The sequence below is a fragment of the Leopardus geoffroyi genome, chromosome A3 (assembly GCF_018350155.1).
Source record: "Leopardus geoffroyi isolate Oge1 chromosome A3, O.geoffroyi_Oge1_pat1.0, whole genome shotgun sequence".
In the NCBI taxonomy this organism is placed as follows: domain Eukaryota; kingdom Metazoa; phylum Chordata; class Mammalia; order Carnivora; family Felidae; genus Leopardus; species Leopardus geoffroyi.
This window is the reverse complement of record NC_059336.1, coordinates 45237569-45256716: the sequence shown is the minus strand read 5'-3', so window position 1 is coordinate 45256716 and position 19148 is coordinate 45237569. Positions and strand designations below refer to the sequence as shown.

Below are 19148 nucleotides of genomic sequence, written 5' to 3'. Positions count from 1 at the left end.
AGCCAACATCCTACCTTTGGACCATGTACTAAGTTAAATGTCCTCCCTGTGTTCATTGAACCCTCACTCCTATGAATATTATCATTTTCTCTATTTCACTTACCAGAAAATAAGGCTTGGGGGGCTGAGTAACATGCTGAGATTACCAGTTAGTAAGGGCTGGATCTGTGATTCAAACCACAGTCCCTTTGACCTGGAATCTGTTTTCCTTAGCTCTGCATTAGTGGTTCTCAAATATTGTGATCCCAGGACCCCTATTCCCTGAGGACCCCAAAGAGCTTGGTTTATGTGTGTAATATCTATCTATCACTATTTTCTATATTAGAAATTAAAATTGGGAAAATTTTGATGTTGATTCATTTTTGTTGAATTTACTAATTAAAACAAAATTCAAAATTTGACAAAAATATTTAGAGAGAAGAGTAGCATTGTTTTATATTTTTTCAAATCCCTTTAATGTCTGGCTTAATGAAAGACAGCTGGATGCTCATATCTGCTTCTTCATTCAATCTGCTGCAATATGTTATTTTGGTTGAAATATACAAAAAAATCTGTCTTCACAAAGATACAGAGCTAGAAAACAGGGAAGTATTTAAATAATCTTTCAGATAATTATGGATATTCTTCTCTGATGCTCAACAAGTGGTACTGTTTTAAAGATCAGTTGCAGGGCGCCTGGTTAAGCTTCCGACTTTGGCTCAGGTCATGATCTCACAGTTCGTGGGTTTGAGCCCCACGTCGGGCTCTGTGCTGACAGCTCAGAGCCTGGAACCTGCTTCCAATTCTGTGACTCCCTCTCTCTGCCCCTCCCCCTCTCGTGCTCTGTCTCTCTCAAAAATAAATATTTAAAAAAATAAAAAAATAGGGGCACCTGGGTGGCGCAGTCGGTTAAGCGTCCGACTTCAGCCAGGTCACGATCTCGCGGTCTGTGAGTTCGAGCCCCGCGTCGGGCTCTGGGCTGATGGCTCAGAGCCTGGAGCCTGTTTCCGATTGTGTGTCTCCCTCTCTCTCTGCCCCTCCCCTGTTCATGCTCTGTCTCTCTCTGTCCCCAAAAAAATAAATAAACGTTGAAAAAAAAATAAAAAAAAAAAAAATAAAAAAAAAAAAATAAAAGATCAATTGCATTGTGGAAGCTGAAACCATATCAGTAAACTTTGTACTCACGTGAGTACTTTTTACCTATGTGTGATGTTGTAACATCCTGTCTTATCTACAAAATATTGGCTCACCAAGCTTACACAGATTTTCCAAATGTTGACTTATGATAAAATATCAAAGCATCAGGGGCGCTGGGTGGCTCAGTCAGTTGAGTGTCTGACTTTGGCTCAGGTCATGATCTCACAGTTCGTGAGTTTGAGCTCCGCACTGGGCTCTGTGCTGACAGCTCAGACCCTGGAGCCTGCTTCAGATTTTGTGTCTCCCTCTCTCTGCTCCTCTCCCACTCATGCTCTGTCTCTCAATAATAAATAAATGCTAAAAAAATTAAAAGCATCACATTTGGTGACATTGCCACCAGCCTCATCAGAAAAACTTTTTAAAATTTTTGGAAGCTGTGAAGTTCATGATGAAAGATACTGATTTTCCAAAATTCTAATTTTTTTATTGAAAGCTTGGATATTATCACAGGGAACAAATACTGTCAGTTGTTCCCTTGGAGTGACAGCCTTGCGTCTTTCATTTTTAAGACAATGTCTGCCAAGTATTCGAGACTGAGACCGAATAACCATATTTTGTCTGCCAGCTGTTCTTTCAAGTAAAAGTGGTGTTCCATGAGAACAGGGGCTAGATCTGCATGAAAATCAAACAATTGCAGAAATGCTCTTTCTTGAAACAACTAACATACTTTAGTCTGCAGTAGGAGACCTTTATGTGCACCTCGCATTTTGCCACAACAGAATATTGAAAATACAGGTACTTAAGGATTGAAATTTAATTAAGTTAGTAATTTTTACCACTTCAAGTGAAACTGGCTTTTCTTTTTCTTTTTTTATTGAAAGTTATATTGAGATAGCTGTAGCCTCACAAGTAGTTGTAAGAAATGATACAGACAGGGGCGCCTGGGTGGCTCTGTCAGTTGAGCGGCCAACTTTGGCTCAGGTCATGATCGCACGGTTAGTGGGTTTGAGCCCCATGTTGGGCTCTGTGCTGACAGCTCGGAGCCTAGAGCCTGCTTCAGATTCTGTATCTCCTTCTCTTTCTGCCCCTCCCCTGCTTGCACTCTGTCTCTGTCTGTCTCTCAAAAACAAATGTTTTTTTTTTTTAAAAGAAATACAGAGAAATTCCTTCTACACTTTGCCCAGTATCCTGTCATAGTAAGATTCTGCAAAACTCTAGCATAATACGACAAGCAGGGAATGCACATTGATGTGTGTGTGTGTGTGTGTGTGTGTGTGTGTGTGTATCAAGTTCTACACAATTTTATCCATGTGTAGGTTCATATATCCACCAGTACAGTTCCAACAAAAGATGCCTTGAATTACTTTGCTATAACCACACCCATCTACTTTCTGCCTTCCTCTGGCCCTTAACCTGTGGCAACAAATAATCTCTTCTCCATTTCTAAAACTGTGTTATTTCAAACATGTAATGTAAGTGGAATCATACAGTATGTAACCTTTAGGGCTTGGCTTCCCCCCACCCCAACTCAGCATAATTCTCTGCAGATTCATCCAAGCTGATGAATAAACCTACAGTTCATTCCTTTGTATTGTTAAGTACTATTCCATGGCATGGACACGTCACAGTTTACCCATTCACCTGTTGCAGGACATCTGGGCTGATTCTGACAGCTTATGAACATTCGCATACAAGACTTCATTTCTCTGGGATAAATGCTCAGGAGTGCAATTACTAGGTCATACGGTTGCTGCATTTTTAGTTTTTATAGAAATAGCCAAAATGTCTCCCAGAGCATGGTAGCATTTTACATTCCCACTGGCAACATGTGAATGATCCTGTTTCCCTGCATCCTCCCCAGCATCTAGTGGTACCACTCTTTTTGTTTTGGCCATTGTGTTGCTGTGCAACGATGCCCTCACTAGATTTTCTTTTCCTGATGTTAACATGAGTGAATGGCGATGAAGAACTCAATGAACTCTGGTGCCGCTGCTTTGATTCACACTGAGACTCCCAAGGCTGTGCTCACCACTGCGTTTGCACCATTGGTGTGAAGATCAATACAGTGGAAAAGGAAAATACTTTCTTATTCATATCACAGAAACAATTTTTTTTTAATTTTTTTTTCAACGTTTATTTATTTTGGGGACAGAGAGAGACAGAGCATGAACGGGGGAGGGGCAGAGAGACAGGGAGACACAGAATCCGAAACGGGCTCCAGGCTCTGAGCCATCAGCCCAGAGCCTGACGCGGGGCTCGAACTCACGGACTGCGAGATCGTGACCTGGCTGAAGTCGGACGCTTAACCGACTGAGCCACCCAGGCGCCCAACAGAAACAATTTTTTTGTTACTTCATGGACGCCCCTGAAAATTTATGTCTCAGAGGCCCCTATGGCTCCTTAAACCACATTTCGAGAAACAGGGTGCTACATCACACTGCATTAGCAGGCCAGGAGGTAAGTAGCAAAAAAAAAAAAAAAAAGAAAAAAAGAAAAAACAAACAGATCAAGACAAACCAAAACAAAAAAAAAACATGTTCTGGAGAGAAGTTTTATTTTAATTTGCTACCTTATCAAATACTTGTTTGATAAATATTAAATATTTCACTGTGTTCAGGTGTTAGGTGTCTCCCTCTCGATGACTTAAAACTTAAAGTGCTTATTCAAAAGATCCAATAGCTGGAAACCTTCCCAAATGACAGTGGAAGGAAGAAATAAATTGTGGAATATTCATGCAATGAAATACTTTACACCACAATATGTGTGAGTCTCACATGTTGCTGAGCAATAAAAGCCTGATATCAGAGCACATATGGTACAATCCCTTCAAATAAAGTTCAAAAACAGGCATAACTAATTTATAATCTTAGAAGTCAAGGTGGTATTAACATGAGGAGAAAGTAACTGAATGGGAGCATGAGAGGAACTTCAGGCAGGCTGGGTTAGTCTTCAGGCAGGGGTTAGTCTGTTTCCGGAAACAGGCGCTCATTACATGGTGTATTTGAATTGTAAAATCTATCAAGCTGTTCATTGGTTATAGCTCAATAAGACTTTTTTTTTTTTAATAAAATTTATCAAAAATGTAACAGCATTTCTCCAACTCCATGTGCTGTTCTATGTCTGGTTAAGTTAACTGTCATGGTCCTCAAGAAAGCAGTGTTAACATAAGGACTCCTAGAAAGAGAACCCAACATTTGTCATACAAGATCTTTCCTAGCTCATCCATTCCCTGAGGACATAGCCAGCTCAACAACAACAAAAAAAACCCCTCTAGACAGAATCACCATCCAGTAGGGTCAAATGGAGTTCCATCAGACTGGATAGGTCTGATATCCAGTGTTGCTGGTTAAGCACCAAGCACCACAGGTTCCTGAGCTACCATTCCCTAACCTCAGTCAGATCTTCCTATTCCAAGCCCTGAGATCTATCCTGTTTCAGGATACTTGTCTGGATCAAGTCCAAATTTTCTCTCTGTGATAAAGATTTAGAATATCTGACCAGCACTCTGCCTTGGGGCCACCAGTGAGGAGAACACCCTCACTTCCCTAAACCCCAGTTTCCCAGGTTTTCTTTTCTTGCTCCCATCTCCCAACTCCACCTCTGCCTCCCCACCACACAATTCTCCAACTGAGATCCAAGGAAACCTCAAGGCTGAAACTACATGGGTCATAATGGTCCCATATCACGAGGGAAAGGAAGCAATCGGGTCATAGTAGGTACTTACAGGGTCTCTGTGAGCCTCATTGTATTGCTTTAAATCCTCCAATATACTTTTATTCAGCATGAGAGTGCTAACAAGGTTTTCAACACCAGGAGTATCCGACAAAGAGGCTAATCTTATTTTAATAGACCTGGTTGAGGAGAGATACTTTTTTTTAGGTTAAGGTACTAAAATATATATCCTCCCCCTCAAAATGAACACAATTATAATGTATCACATATACATAAAATAATATTCAGCAAAAATGTTCATGTAACATTAGCGTTTGATTAATTATAAAAGTAACTCATTTCATTCTAGAAATGTATTTTCATTAACCAGAGAGAACACAAAGTTACACTCTAGATGCATTTATTTTGAAATGTGCAGAAAGAGGGGGCAGTCTAAGATGGGAACATAGGAAGATCCTGAATTCATCTCTTCCCACAGACACACCAAATGTACTGCTACATATGGAATAATTCCCTCTGCAAAAGACCTCAAAATTAGCTGAATGGCTCCTTCACAACAAACAATAAAGGGCCACATCAAGATGGTAGAAGAGGCAGAGATTCAATCTTGCCAAAAAACCTCACCCTAGCACAGTGACCCACGATTGGGAGAGATCTCACAAATATGGAGCTGCTATTTACCCTCTCTCTGCCTCGCTAAAACTCTGAGGGGTGCAGTCCACACAGGGGGCTTTCCTTGATCACCTGGGTCTGGGAGCCAGGGAAGCTTGTGTTCTTGGGTCCCATGGGGCTGTAACAATCACAGAGGCAGTTCTTGGCAGGCTACCACCCCTAGGGCACTGCACAGTTGCAGACTGAAACACACCCTGGTCTTTCTGTGAAAAAGGCCTATGTACTTGTCCTGGAGCTGCAGCCTGAGGGGCAGGCCTCAGGTTTGCTACACATCTAGCAGCTATGGGAGTGTCCAAAGAAAGTAGGCCAGAGGGTGCCAACTTTGTGCTCTCCCTTAGCTTTGCTACAGCTTGCCAGTAACTCCCAGAAAAGAGCTTATACACTTGTTTGAAGCCCCCAAATTTTTAAATATCACCCAAGATGCAGCTCCAGGTCACCTGATCTGGGGATGAGCAGGATTTATGACTGTAGTCCCACAGAACTGTATATATTTGAATACTTTGAAAGCTGCTGCATGAAGGTCTGGCTTAGAATCAGCCTGGAAGTAGGTGCTGAATGAATGCTCTCTTTGAAACATGGACACTCTCTCAATAAATGGGACATATCACGAATAAATCAGGCTGCTTAGACAATCACAAAGGATAGAGAAACAACCAAGAGCTAGGACAAGTTTAAATAACAGGCTCCTCCTTCCCTCCTTTAAGATTGGGAAAGGTAGCTGTTTTGCCTAACACATAGAAGCAAACACAGAGTGTCAAACAAAATGAGTAAACAGAAATATATTTCTTTTTTTCTTTTTTATTTTTTTAATATGAAATTTATTGTCAAATTGGTTTCCATACAACACCCAGTGCTCATCCCAACAGGTGCCCTCCTCAATACCCATCACCCACCCTCCCCTAACTCCCACCCCCCATCAACTGTCAGATTGTTCTCAGTTTTTAAGAGTCTCTTATGGTTTGGCTCCCTCCCTCTCTAACTTTTTGTTTCCTTCCCCTCCCCCATGGTCTTCTGTTAAGTTTCTCAGGATCCATACAGGAGTGAAAACATATGGTATCTGTCTTTCTCTGTATGACTTATTTCACTTAGTATAACACTCTCCAGTTCCATCCATGTTGCTACAAAAGGCCATATTTCATTCTTATTCCATTGTGTATATAAGAACTCACCAAACTCCACACCCGAAAAACAAATAATCCAGTGAAGAAATGGGCAGAAAACATGAATAGACACTTCTCTAAAGAAGACATCCAGATGGCCAACAGGCATATGAAATATGCTCAATGTTGCTCCTCATCAGGGAAATACAAATAAAAACCACACTCAGATACCACCTCACACCAGTCAGAGTGGCTAAAATGAACAAACCAGGAGACTATAATGTTAGAGAGGATGTGGAGAAATGGGAACTCTCTTGCACTGTTGGTGGGAATGCAAACTGGTGCAGCCTCTCTGGAAAACAGTGTGGAGGTTCCTCAAAAAATTAAAAATAGATCTACCCTATGACCCAGCAATAGCACTGCTAGGAATTTACCCAAGGGATACAGGAGTGCTGATGCATAGGGGCACTTGTACCCCAATGTTTATAGCAGCACTTTCAACAATAGCCAAATTATGGAAACAGCCTAAATGTCCATCAACTGATGAATGGATAAAGAAATATGTTTCAAATGGAAGAACAAGATAAAACCTCAGAAAAAAATCTTAATGAAATGAAGATAAGTAACTTACCCGATTAAGAGTTCAAAATAATGGTCATAAGGATGCTCACCCAAAATGGGAGAAATATGAATGACCACAGTGAGAACTTCCACAGAGATAGGAAATACAAGGAAGTACCAAACAGAAGTCACAGAGCTGAAGAATACATTAAATGAAAAATACACGAGAGGGGGTTACCAGCAGACTAGATGAAGCAGAAGAAAGAATCACTGATCCAGCAGACAGGGCAGTGGAACTCATCTACACAGAGCAGGGAAGAGAAAAAGGAATGTAAAAAGTGAAGACAGCCTAAGGGTACCCATGGGACAACATCAAGCAGAAAACCATTCACACTATTGGAGTCCCAGAAGAAGAGAGAGAGAACAGGGCAAAAAATGTATTTGAATAAACCATGGCTGAGAACTTCCCTAACCTGGGGAAGAAAACAGACATCCAGATCCAGGAAGCACAGAGTGTTCCAAATAAGATGAACTCAAAAAGATCCACACTAATAAATATAATTAGAATGTCAAAAGTTAAAGATAAAGAGAGAGTCTTAAGAGCAGGAAGAAAACAACAGCTTGTTATGTAGAAGGGAACCACCCTAAGACTATTAGCAGAATTTTCAGCAGAGTCTGAAAGGCAGTCTGGAAGGCAGTGGCAGGATACATACAAAGTAATGAAAGGAACACACTTCCAACCAAGAAGACTCTGCCCACCAACGCTGTTACTCAGAATTAAGAGATGAAGAGTTTCCCAGACAAGTAAAAACTAAAGGAGTTCACCACCACTAAACTGGCCTTACAAGAAATGTCAGAAAGGGCACTAATTAGAAACTAGAAAACATATGAAAGTATAAATCTCACTGGTAAAAGTAAATATATAGTAAAGGTAGTGAATTAATCACTTGCAAAGCTAGTATGAAAGTTAAAAAACAAAAAAAAAGTAGTAAAAATAACTATAGCTTCAATTATTAGTTAAGGGATACACAAAGTAAGATGTAAAATGTGACCTCAAAAACACAAAACATGGAGGTGGAGTGAGTAAAAATGTAGTCCTTTAGAATGTGTTCAAACTTAAATTGCTATCAACTTAAAATAGACTATTTTATATTATATATATGCATATATATAAATAGTGCCCCTTCTTTTCAGCTTAAAGGAATCTGTTTACATCTTGTCTATAAGAGACTCATTTCAGACATAAGACATACAGACTGAAAGTGAAGGGATAGAGAAAGATATTCCATGCAAATAGAAGCTAAAAGAAAGCTAGGGTTATATCAGACAAGGCTATAGCTATATCACACAAAACAGGCTTTAAAACAAAGACTAAACTAAAAGACAAAGACATAGGGGTGCCTGGGTGGCTCAGTCAGTTAAGCGTCAGACTACAGCTCAGGTCATGATCTCACGGTTTGTGGGTTTGAGTCTCGCATTGGGCTCTGTGCTGACAGCTCAGAGCCTACAGCCTGCTAAGAATTTCTGTGCCTCCCTCTCTCTCTGACCCTCCCTGCTCACGCTCTGTGTCTCTCTGTCTCAAAAATAAATAAACATTAAAAAATTTAATAAAAAAGATAAAGACGGGCATTAAATAATGATAAAGAGGTAAATATTTATGTGTATAGTATAGGAGCACCTAAATGGGAGAGATTTATAGCAATACAATAGCAGGGGACTTTAATACCCTACTACATCACTGGATAGATCATCCAGACACAAAATAAAAAAGGAAACATCAGCCTTAAGTGACTTATTAGACCATGTGGACTTAACATACAGATATACAAAACATTTCATCCAAAAGCAGCAGAATATCCATTCTTCTCAAGTGCATCTGGAACACTCTCCAGAATGGATCATATGTTAGGCTACAAAACAAATTTAAATAAATGTAAGAAGACTGAAATCATATCAAGCATCTTTCCAACCACACTGGTACGAAACAACAAAGCTATTACAAGGAAAAAACTGGAAAAAATGTTTAATCAACATGGTGCTGGACAACAAATGAGTCAACAAACAGATCAAAAGGCAAGTTTAAAAATACCTTGAGAGAAATGAAAATTAAAATACATCATACCAAAATCTACTGAATGCAGCAAAAACAGTTCTTAGAGGAAGTTCATGGTGATATAGGCCTACCTCAAAAAAACAAGAAAAATCTCAAATAAACAATCTATCTAACTTACACCTAAAGGAACTAGAAGAAGAACATATGAAGCCCGAAGTTAATAGAAGAAAGGAAGTCACAAAGATCAGAGCAGAAATAAATGAAATGGAGACTAAAAAGACAATAGAAAACATCAATGAAATGAAGAGCTGATTCTTTAAAAAGATAAACCTTTAGCTCGGCCTACCAAGAAAAAAAGAGAGGGCTCAAGTAAATAAAATCAGAAATGAAAGAATATGAATAATTACATGCCAACAAATTGGACAACCTAGAAGAAATGGATAAATTACGGGAAACATATACTCTTCCAAGACTGGATCATGAAGAAATAGAAAATCTTAATAGATCAGTAGTGAGGGAACTGAATTAGTAATAAAAAACTTCCCAACAAACAAAAAGTCAAGGGCCAGACAGTTTCACTGTGAATTCTACCAAACATGCAAAGAAGATTTAATACCAATCCTCAAACTCTTCCAAAAAATTGAAGAGAAGGGGTATTTCCAAACTCATTTTAGGAGGCAAGCATTACCTGGTACCAAAACTAGACAAAGACACCACAAAAAGAGAAAATTAAGGGCCAATATCCTTGATAAACATAGATGCAAAAATCCTCAACAAACTATTAGCAAACTGAATTCAACAATGCATTAAGAGGACCACACACTATGATCAAGGGGGACTTACTCCAGGGAGGCAAGAATAGTTCAATGTCCACAAATCAAATCAATCAATGTGATACACCACATTAACAAAATGAAAGACAAAAATCATACAATCATTTCAATAGATGCAGAAAAAGCATATAACAAAATTCAATATCCATTCATGATAAACTCTCAACAAAGTAGGCATAGAGGGAGCATACCTCAACATAATAAAGGCCATAAATGACAAACCCACAGCTAAGATCATACTCAGTGGCGTAAAACTGTCCTCTAAGATCAGGAACAAGACAACAATGCCTACACTCACCATTTTTATTAAATACAGTGCTATAAGTCCTAGGCAGAGCAATTAGGCAAGAAGAAGAAATAAAAGACATCCAAATTGGAAAGGAAGAAGTGAAATTCACTATTTGCAGATGACATTATTTTACATATGGAAAATCCTAAAGACTTCCCCCCAAAACTGCTAAGAACTAATAAACAAATTCAGTAAAGTTACAGGATACAAATTCGCTACACAAAAATCTATTGCATTTCTATACACTAACAATGAACTATCAGAAAAATTAAGAAAACTATCCAATTTACAATTGCATCAAAAGAATAAAATACCTAAGAATAAATTTAACCAAGGAAGTGAAAGACCAGCACACTGAGAATTATAATACATAGATGAAAGAAATTGAAGTCACAAATAAATGGGAAGTATTCCCATGCTCATGAATTGGAAGAATCAATATTGTTAAAATGTCTTTATTACCCAGAGAAATATAAAGATTCAATGCAATCCCTAAGAAAATTACAATGGCATTTTTCATAGAAATAGAACAAATATTCCTAAAATTTGTATGGAATCACAAAAGGCCCTAAATAGCCAAAGCAGCCTTGAGAAAGAACAAAGCCAGAAGCATCATGCTCCCTGATTTCAAACTGTATTACAAAGTAACAGTAATCACAATAGTATTGGCATAAAACAGACACATAGATTAATGGAACAGAATTGATTTCCCAGAAATAAACACATGCTTACATGATCAATTAATATGTGACAAAGGAGGCAAGAACACACAAAAATCAACACAAAACGCATTAAAGACTTTAATGTAAGATGAAACCATAAAACTCCTAGAAGAGAACATACATGGTAAGCTCCTTGACACTGGACTTGGCAATGATATATTGGAACTGAATACAAAAGGAAAGGCAACAAAGTCAAAGAATAAACAAGTGGGAATACGTGAAATTAAAAATCTTCTGCAGAGCAAAGGAAATCACCAACAAAATGACAGGCAATCTACTGAAGGGAGAAAATATATATCTGATAGGAAATTATATATCTGATGAGGGGTGAATATTCAAAATATATAAAGAATTCATGCAACTCAATAGCAAAAAAATAATAATCATCTGATTTAAAAATGGGCAGATGATCTGAACATACATTTTTCCAAAGAAGACAGATGATCAACAGATACATGCAAATCAAAACCACAGTAAGATATCACCTCATACCTATTAGGAGGCCTATTATAAAAGAAAAAAGAAAAGAAAAGAAAAGAAAAGAAAAGAAAAGAAAAGAAAAGGAAAAGAAAAAAGAAGAAAAGAAAAAAGAAAAGAAAGAAAAGAAAAGAAAAGAGAAAAGAAAAGAAAAATAAATAACAAGTGTTGGTGAGGTTGCAGAGAAAAGGGATCACTCATGCACTATTGATGGGAATGTTAATTGATGCAGCTGCTATGGAAAACATTGTAGAGGTTCCTCAAAAAATTACAAATAAAACTCCATATAATCCAGCAATTCTACCTCTGGGTGCTTATTCAAAGAAAATGGGGACACTAACTCAAAGGGATATATGCACCCTATGTTCACTGCAGCATTATTTATAATGGTCAGGATATAGAAACAAGTATCTATTGATGGATGGATGGATAAAGAGGATGTGGTGTGTATATACAATGGAATACTACTTAGCCATAAAGAATAATGTAATCTGGCCACTTGCAACAGCATGGATGGATCTTGAGGGTGTTATGTTAAGTGCAATAAGTCAGAGAAAGACAAATATTGTATGCTTTCACTTATTTGTGGAATCTAAAAACCAAAACAAAGAAACAAAACTCAAAGATACAGAGAACTGAAAAGTGGTTGCCGGAGGGGAAGGGGTTGGGAGTTGGTAAAATGGGTGAAGGGTGTCAAAAAGCACAAACTTCCAGTTACAAAATAAAAGTCATGGGCATGTAATGAACAGCACTGTGACCATACTCAGCAAGACTGCAGTGCATATTTAAAAGCTGCCAGAGGGTAAATCTTAAAAGTTCTCATCACAAGAAAACAAAAAGTATAATTCTGCATGCTGATGGATGGTAATTGGACTTACTATGGTGATCATTTCACAGTGCATACAAATACCAAATCATTATGTTGTACACTTGAAACTAACATAATGTTGCATCAACTATACCTCAAAAAAAAGATGACAGACATAAAAATAATAATAGTTGAGATCATGCTTTATTTCATATTTACTTCATGTGTAAAGTCAAATTCTTCCCCAAATGTTGAAAGTATGTTAAGAAGTGGGGTGCCTGGTGGCTCATTCAGTTAAGCACCTGACTCTTGGTTTCGGCTCAGGTCATGATCTCACAGCTTCATGGGTTCAAGACCCACATTGGGCTCTGCATTGGTGGTGCGGAGCCTGCTTGGGATTCTCTCTCTCTCTGCCCCTCCCCCACTTGTGCTGACTCTCTCTCAAAATAAATATATAAATTTAAAAAAATTAAAACAAAATAAAGTGTGTTAAAAACTTAAGAGATGACATTGAACCTGGGCTGGCTTCATGAGTCTTTAAATTCCTAATGATTTAATCTTTGATTTTGTGTTTTTACATGAAGTCAAGAAGACAATGGAGTGTGTCCAGGGGTTTGATGCCACAGCTCATGCATGGTACCTACCTCCCACCATCGCTCCATGGCTTCTCTCCCACTTGTTTCCTGCCTCCAGAACCTTGGGCCCCGCAGGGCCTCCCCATCCCTGCCCCGTGACTACTGTGGCCCTCTGACAGAAGTGACAACTGGATTGCATTGGTGGGGGAGGCCCACATGCAGCCATTATGCTCTACCTTCATGGGGTCCTAGACACAGGCATGGGGAGGGTGGAGTATCAGGTACAAGCCCCATGGAGTCTCTAGTTAGAGCAAGCTAGTGGCCATGATCACCCAGGGCAGGCAGTTCCATGGGTGCTCAGCTGGCAACTCAGTGTGGATCTTGCCTGCCCCTGACCCAAGTACTTTGTGCAGCCAAATGCAGAGGTTGCAAGCCACTAGAGAATGCCTACTTGCCTCAGGTTGAAGTGGCGAGCCCATGGTAAGATGACTTCTCCATCTAAAGATGCGCTGCATATTATATAGCTGGCCTGGCACTGAATGCTCTCCAGTCACTAGGGTGTTATTACTAAATAAAGGAGTGCTGTTCCTCCTCCCATTAATAAAGCGACATATTCTAACCCACTTAGTTGTCAATTACAGTGAATATTTTGTGCTTAAATTTTAATGCATGCTTCCATATAGCATGACAGGTAGCATATTTACAAAGAACAATCTACATCTATAATTAACTGATATAAAGATGATCAATTAATATAACCTTAATAATATAAATATTTTGAGCAATTTTTAAGTGAAGGATAAGAACTTTGTTCTGATATGTCCACCTTATGCCAAGATCTAATTCAGAAGGATTATGTAAAAAACAACACCACAAAAATACAGGAAAATACTCAAGGAAATGAAGACCATATGGCCACACAAAATCTTGTACTTGAATTTTTATGGCAGCATTATTCACAATAGCCCCAAAGATGGAAAGAGCCCAAATCTCTATCCACTTCTGAAGGGATAAACAAAATGTGATCTATCTATAATGGAATCTATAATTCAGCCACAGAAAGAAATGAAGTACTGACACATGCCACAACATGGATGAACTAGAAAACATTATGCTAAGTGAAAGAAGCCACATAGAAAAGGCCATATATTGTACAATTCCATTTATATGAAATGTTCAGAACAGGCAAATTTATAGAGACAGAAAGCAGACTTGCTTCCACCAGAGGCTGGGGTGGCAGGAGAGAATAGGAGTGACTGCTAATTTGGGTGATAAAAATATTTTCGAACCAGAGAGGAGCTCAATAAACATCCACTAAAGGAATGAACGATGAAGCTTTCATGCAGATGACCAGAGAGTTTCCCCCATGCTTCTGTATATGGTCAGTGCTACACTAGCATTGCTGAGTGTTGTGGAGGGGCGCCTGGGTGGCTCAGTTGATTAAGCATCTGACTCTTGATTTGGGCTCAGGTCATGATCTTGCGGTTTTGTGAGTTCAAGCCCCACGTCAGGCTCTGTGCTGACTGCGCAAAGCCTGCTTAGAATTCTCCCTCTCTCTCTGCCCCTACCCTGCTCGTGCTCTCTCTCTCAAAACAAACAAACAAACAAACAAAGAGTATTGTGGAACCAGGAGGTGAATGAGCATGTGACATTTTTTTCCACGTCTCTATTGGTGGTCCACTCTGAAAGGCCAGGGTTTTTCCTAGCCCACAGCATTTCTCAATAACGTTTAATGGAATATGAGGCTGTTTTACTGCCAAGTATCACAAAAACACGAACATAATTTCACCAGTTTGTCCATGAAAATGTATTGTTGATTAGAGGACACAACCATTTTGTTGCATTGTAAGGCTCTCATCTCTGCTATTTAAGTTTGCCAAAGAGGAACACTTCACAACCTTCATGTGTTCCCAGACTTCCATGGAGAGGAATGGGCAATGGCAGTATGTTTGTGCACTACTCTAATCTAATGGTACACTGTCCAATATGGCAGCCGTAAGCCACACATGGCTACTGAGCAATTGAAAGATAGCATCTCTGGGGCGCCGGAGTGGCTCAGTTGGTTAGGCATCCAACTTTGGCTCAGGTCATGATCTTACAGTTCATGAGTTCAAGCCCAGCAATGGGCTCTGTGCTGACAGCTCAGAGCCTAGGGCCTATTTCGGATTTTGTGTCTCTTCCTCTCTGCCCCTCCCCCACCGCACTTTGTTTCTCTCTCTTTCAAAAATAAACAAACATTTAAAAAATTAAAAAATAAAAAAGAAAGGGGGCATCTCCAAATTGAGATGTGCTATATGCGTAAAATAACCACTGAATTCTGAAGACTTGGTACAAAAAAAAGAATGTAAATAAAGTATCTCACTGATACTTCTTTTATAGTGATGATACGTTGAAACAATAATATTTGGATATAAGGGGTTAAATGATAAATATTACCATTAACTTCACTCAATTTTTAAGCTTTTTAATTAATAGGGCTATCAGAACATTTAAAATTACCCCTGTGGCTCACCCTGTATTTTTATTGGGCAAGGCTACTTACTCTCTGTTGCCTAGTGTTTGACTCTGAGAGCAATTTTTCCATTGTTTTTTTTGCGCAGCTCAAAAAGCCAATGTAGGTTTCCTCCACAGGTGACCTTTTCAGCAGGGGTTTTGAGGCAAGTGGCCAGTGTGCATATGACTGCTTACAGATTGGAATGGCTGCTTGTTCATTTTGCCTTTAATGGTATAAGGGGACAGGGACCTGTGGCCACCTGATAGGAAATACAAATGGGGCAATAATCAGATGGCCTAATTGCTTTTATACAGCAACTGACAGGAACTCCAGAAAAAGTAAAAAATGAATATACATAAGAGGCAGATTCTCACTTAAAATGTATTCCTTAAAAAATCAATTATTAAAGTGGCTTTATTGAGAATGGTGCATTCAGTCAGTAACAAATACTGATTAAACACCTACTGAATGCCCGGTGTGTGTTCTGGGTATTGGGGATCCGTCAGAGAATAAGACAGTCCACGCCTCCTGCTCTTATGGAGCTGATCTATTGATTCCAGAACCATCTTCTGAGAAATAATTGTGAAATTCCTTAAGGTTTTAGATAATGTATATGAGGTTAGAGATGGACCAGGAATTATGGAGAACTTGGCCTGTGTTTCAGTAGAAAGCCCTTGAAAAATAAAACCAGCTTCAAAACAAAGTTGTAAGGATGCTTAGTGTTTTATTCCCAACATGTGTGATCCTTAATTAAATGAAATTATCTAAAAATATATATGGGTGTCATATACACATGCACACACCAAAGGGAGATTGTATTTACTGTTGAATTAGCAAGAAGCCATCTTTATTCCTTGCCATATTTTCAGATAAATCTAAAGATTAAGAAAATTAATTGAGGATTTACAAAATGATGCTAAGACCTTCTGTGGAATGAACTTTTAACAGGCTAAATCAACATCCAAAAATACAAAGTCTATTTTGATGTTTACATGTCAGAATTGGGCCTGGGAGGATTGCAAAAGATGATGAGTTCACTGGAGGTATCTAAATGTGGGCCCACTTCTTAAACTCCTCGTAAGTCTCAAACAAAGAGTTTCTGATCTTCATTTTTTCATTGTCATCTCTAGGCTAGGCCTTTCCTGCTGTCATATGGTGTCTAACCAGAAAGGGAACTCCCACCTCCCTCTACCTGTTCTGTCATCTTGCCCAACCTTCCCAGAAGTGAACTTATACTCAGTAACTGGGATAGTTTAACCATTCTTTTCCCAAGGGTTCAGCATGGTTTTAAAGTCACCTTGAATCAGAGAGATCAGCTGTGGTTCTCCTTACCTATCCTCATGGCTTCCTCCATCCCATAGCTAAGGGGGTCCTACATGGGTCTATCTTGTTTCTTAACCCTTCTCCATAGGCCTTCAAGCTCCCAGGTCACCTCTCTCTTATACTTTCTCTCTCTGATTTACTTGAATGCCCAGGCCCATGATTCCCTAAGAAATGTCACCTCTCCATGAAAAAATGATGAAGTCCCTGCTCATTGGTTCCTTCTTGGGTCTTGAAAGTTTGGCAGCCATGGTCACCTGCTTCACAGTGAGTTTTTATTCTTGCCCCATTTTTGGCAGACTCTGACCTCAAAGGTCAGAATTGATAGGACTTAATCAGACTGTACACATAACAAAATAGAAAATCATATATAAAATTAGAAGGAAAAAGATTTAAAAAAAAATTTTTTTTCAACATTTATTTATTTTTGGGACAGAAAGAGACAGAGCATGAACAGGGGAGGGGCAGAGAGAGAGGGAGACACAGAATCGGAAACAGGCTCCAGGCTCTGAGCCATCAGCCCAGAGCCTGACGCGGGGCTCGAACTCACGGACCGCGAGATCGTGACCTGGCTGAAGTCGGACGCCTAACCGACTGCGCCACCCAGGCACCCCAGAAGGAAAAAGATTTAATAGTTAATTTTTCAATCCCAAATTGAATGAATGTTTTAGACACCTGCAAGAGTATGTGCCTTGCAGAATTTTTGATGCCAGTAAATTAAACAATTTTTTGATGCCAGTAAATTAAAACAAAATGACAGAAAGAAGAAAAAGTAAGTTGAGTCTTTCTGAATTCCAAAGGAGTGATCTATCTGGTAGAAACCTAAAACAACTTGACAGTCATCAATATTTCAGCTTAAACCAAAAACAAACAAAATAAAACAATAACCACAAAATCAAGTTTTCTATTAGGTTCTATTCAAGGAGGCTGATTAAGAGCACCAGGACTGACATCACTACAACACTCTTGGTGATATACGGGCCAGAAATAGGTATAAGTGACATGCTAGAAAAAATGACGACCAGGCATGCATGAATCACCCACAGAGAAGCAAATAAAAGAAAAATGTCAAGGGGATGAATCATTTAAAAGACAACTACCCAGAGGCATTTTCACTTATTGAGCAAAGTTGACAATTGGTGGTATGATTTAATTTAGTAGTAAATATTTATGTGTAGAGAATAATTTCTAGCACAATAAGTAAGTTTGAAACATATTTCCCTAAATTAAAAGTGGCAAATTTCAGAAAAACGTGGTTTGGAAGAGAAGGAAGATGGAATGAGTGGCAAGTTCAGCCAAATGTGGTCTCCACTCATGAATAAACAAGAGGAAGGAAAGCCAGTGTGAAGGTTAAGAATGGGCGAGCAGGAACGAAAGGAAAAAGAATCATTTATACCACATTCTAACCCCATATTAAGTTTGGAAACATCCTAGAGATCACTGTATAAAGTAACAAGTGTTAAAAAGCATTTAGTTTATATACATTTACACTGGAAGTTAACATAAATATTATGTTCTTTTCAAAGACCAGCAGTCATAAGTCAAATGAGAGGGAACCTTGGCGTGGAATCTGTTGACAGAAGAGGTAGACATCGCTAACAATTGAATGAATGATTTGTTCCAGGGCTCACGAGCATGGCTGGAGGGCAGATGACAGACACAAATATAATTTCCCAAGGGAAGAAGAACGAGATTGGGTGGGAGACCAGAACATGAGGTCATGAAATTTAAAGTAACCAAACTTAAGAGCAAGAATGATCCATCCCAAATGTCAAGAGAAGTGAAGCAAAAAATGGAAGAATACGACAAATTGTAAGACCATGGTATAAAAAAGAGTAGATGTCATGGACCTGTGCCCACGTGGCTCCCCCATCACCTCCTTCCCTAAGAGGGCTCCCTCCACACCCCAAAGCCCAGCACGTCTTCATCCCCTTGTCTGCTTTATTCTTCACATTCACCCTCATCACTTACACACTTATTTTTATCTCTTCCCTTTGTGTCTTTCTCCTCTAACTAGAATGCAGGCCCCATGAGGGCGAGGATTTTTGTCTGTTTGAGTCACTTCTGCTTGCCCAGTACCTGGAATGGGGGCTGAGCATACTACACAGTCAACATGATGTATTGGATGAATAGGGCAGGCCTGCTGGGGCATCTGGGAAAGAAAACACGCGCCTGCAGCCAGCTCCCCCTTCTCCGCAGTGGTGCACGGATGTCAGCCCAGAACAGCAGCAGCCGTTCTGCCAATGGGATATAAGCCAGCTTCAGGCTGGAGCTGACACCAGGAAAAACAGAGTGGAAAAGGGAAAGAAACCAAAACCCCAAAGATTCAAACCCTAGAGCCCGGCCTGTCTCCAGACCTCCCAGTTCTATGAGCCAATAAATGCCCTATGGTTGAAGCCATTTTGAGTTGTGTTTTCTTTAATTTCTAACAGAAAGCATTCCCACTGATAATCTAT

The 19148-nt window shown here is 39.3% G+C and overlaps 1 protein-coding gene across 4 annotated transcripts in view; it reads right to left on the bottom strand.

Annotated features, from left to right (window-relative positions):
- The window catches only part of CFAP61 (cilia and flagella associated protein 61), a 283106-nt gene that overhangs the window by 155390 nt on the left and 108568 nt on the right, over positions 1–19148 (bottom strand). For 3 of the 4 annotated variants that reach the window (XM_045445447.1, XM_045445448.1, XM_045445449.1), the window contains one exon: positions 4841–4967. The exons of the other annotated variant lie outside the window; for it this stretch is intronic. In XM_045445447.1, coding sequence (XP_045301403.1) covers positions 4841–4967 — 127 coding nt within the window. The remainder of the gene's footprint in view (positions 1–4840; positions 4968–19148) is intronic. 4 annotated transcript variants of the gene reach the window in all.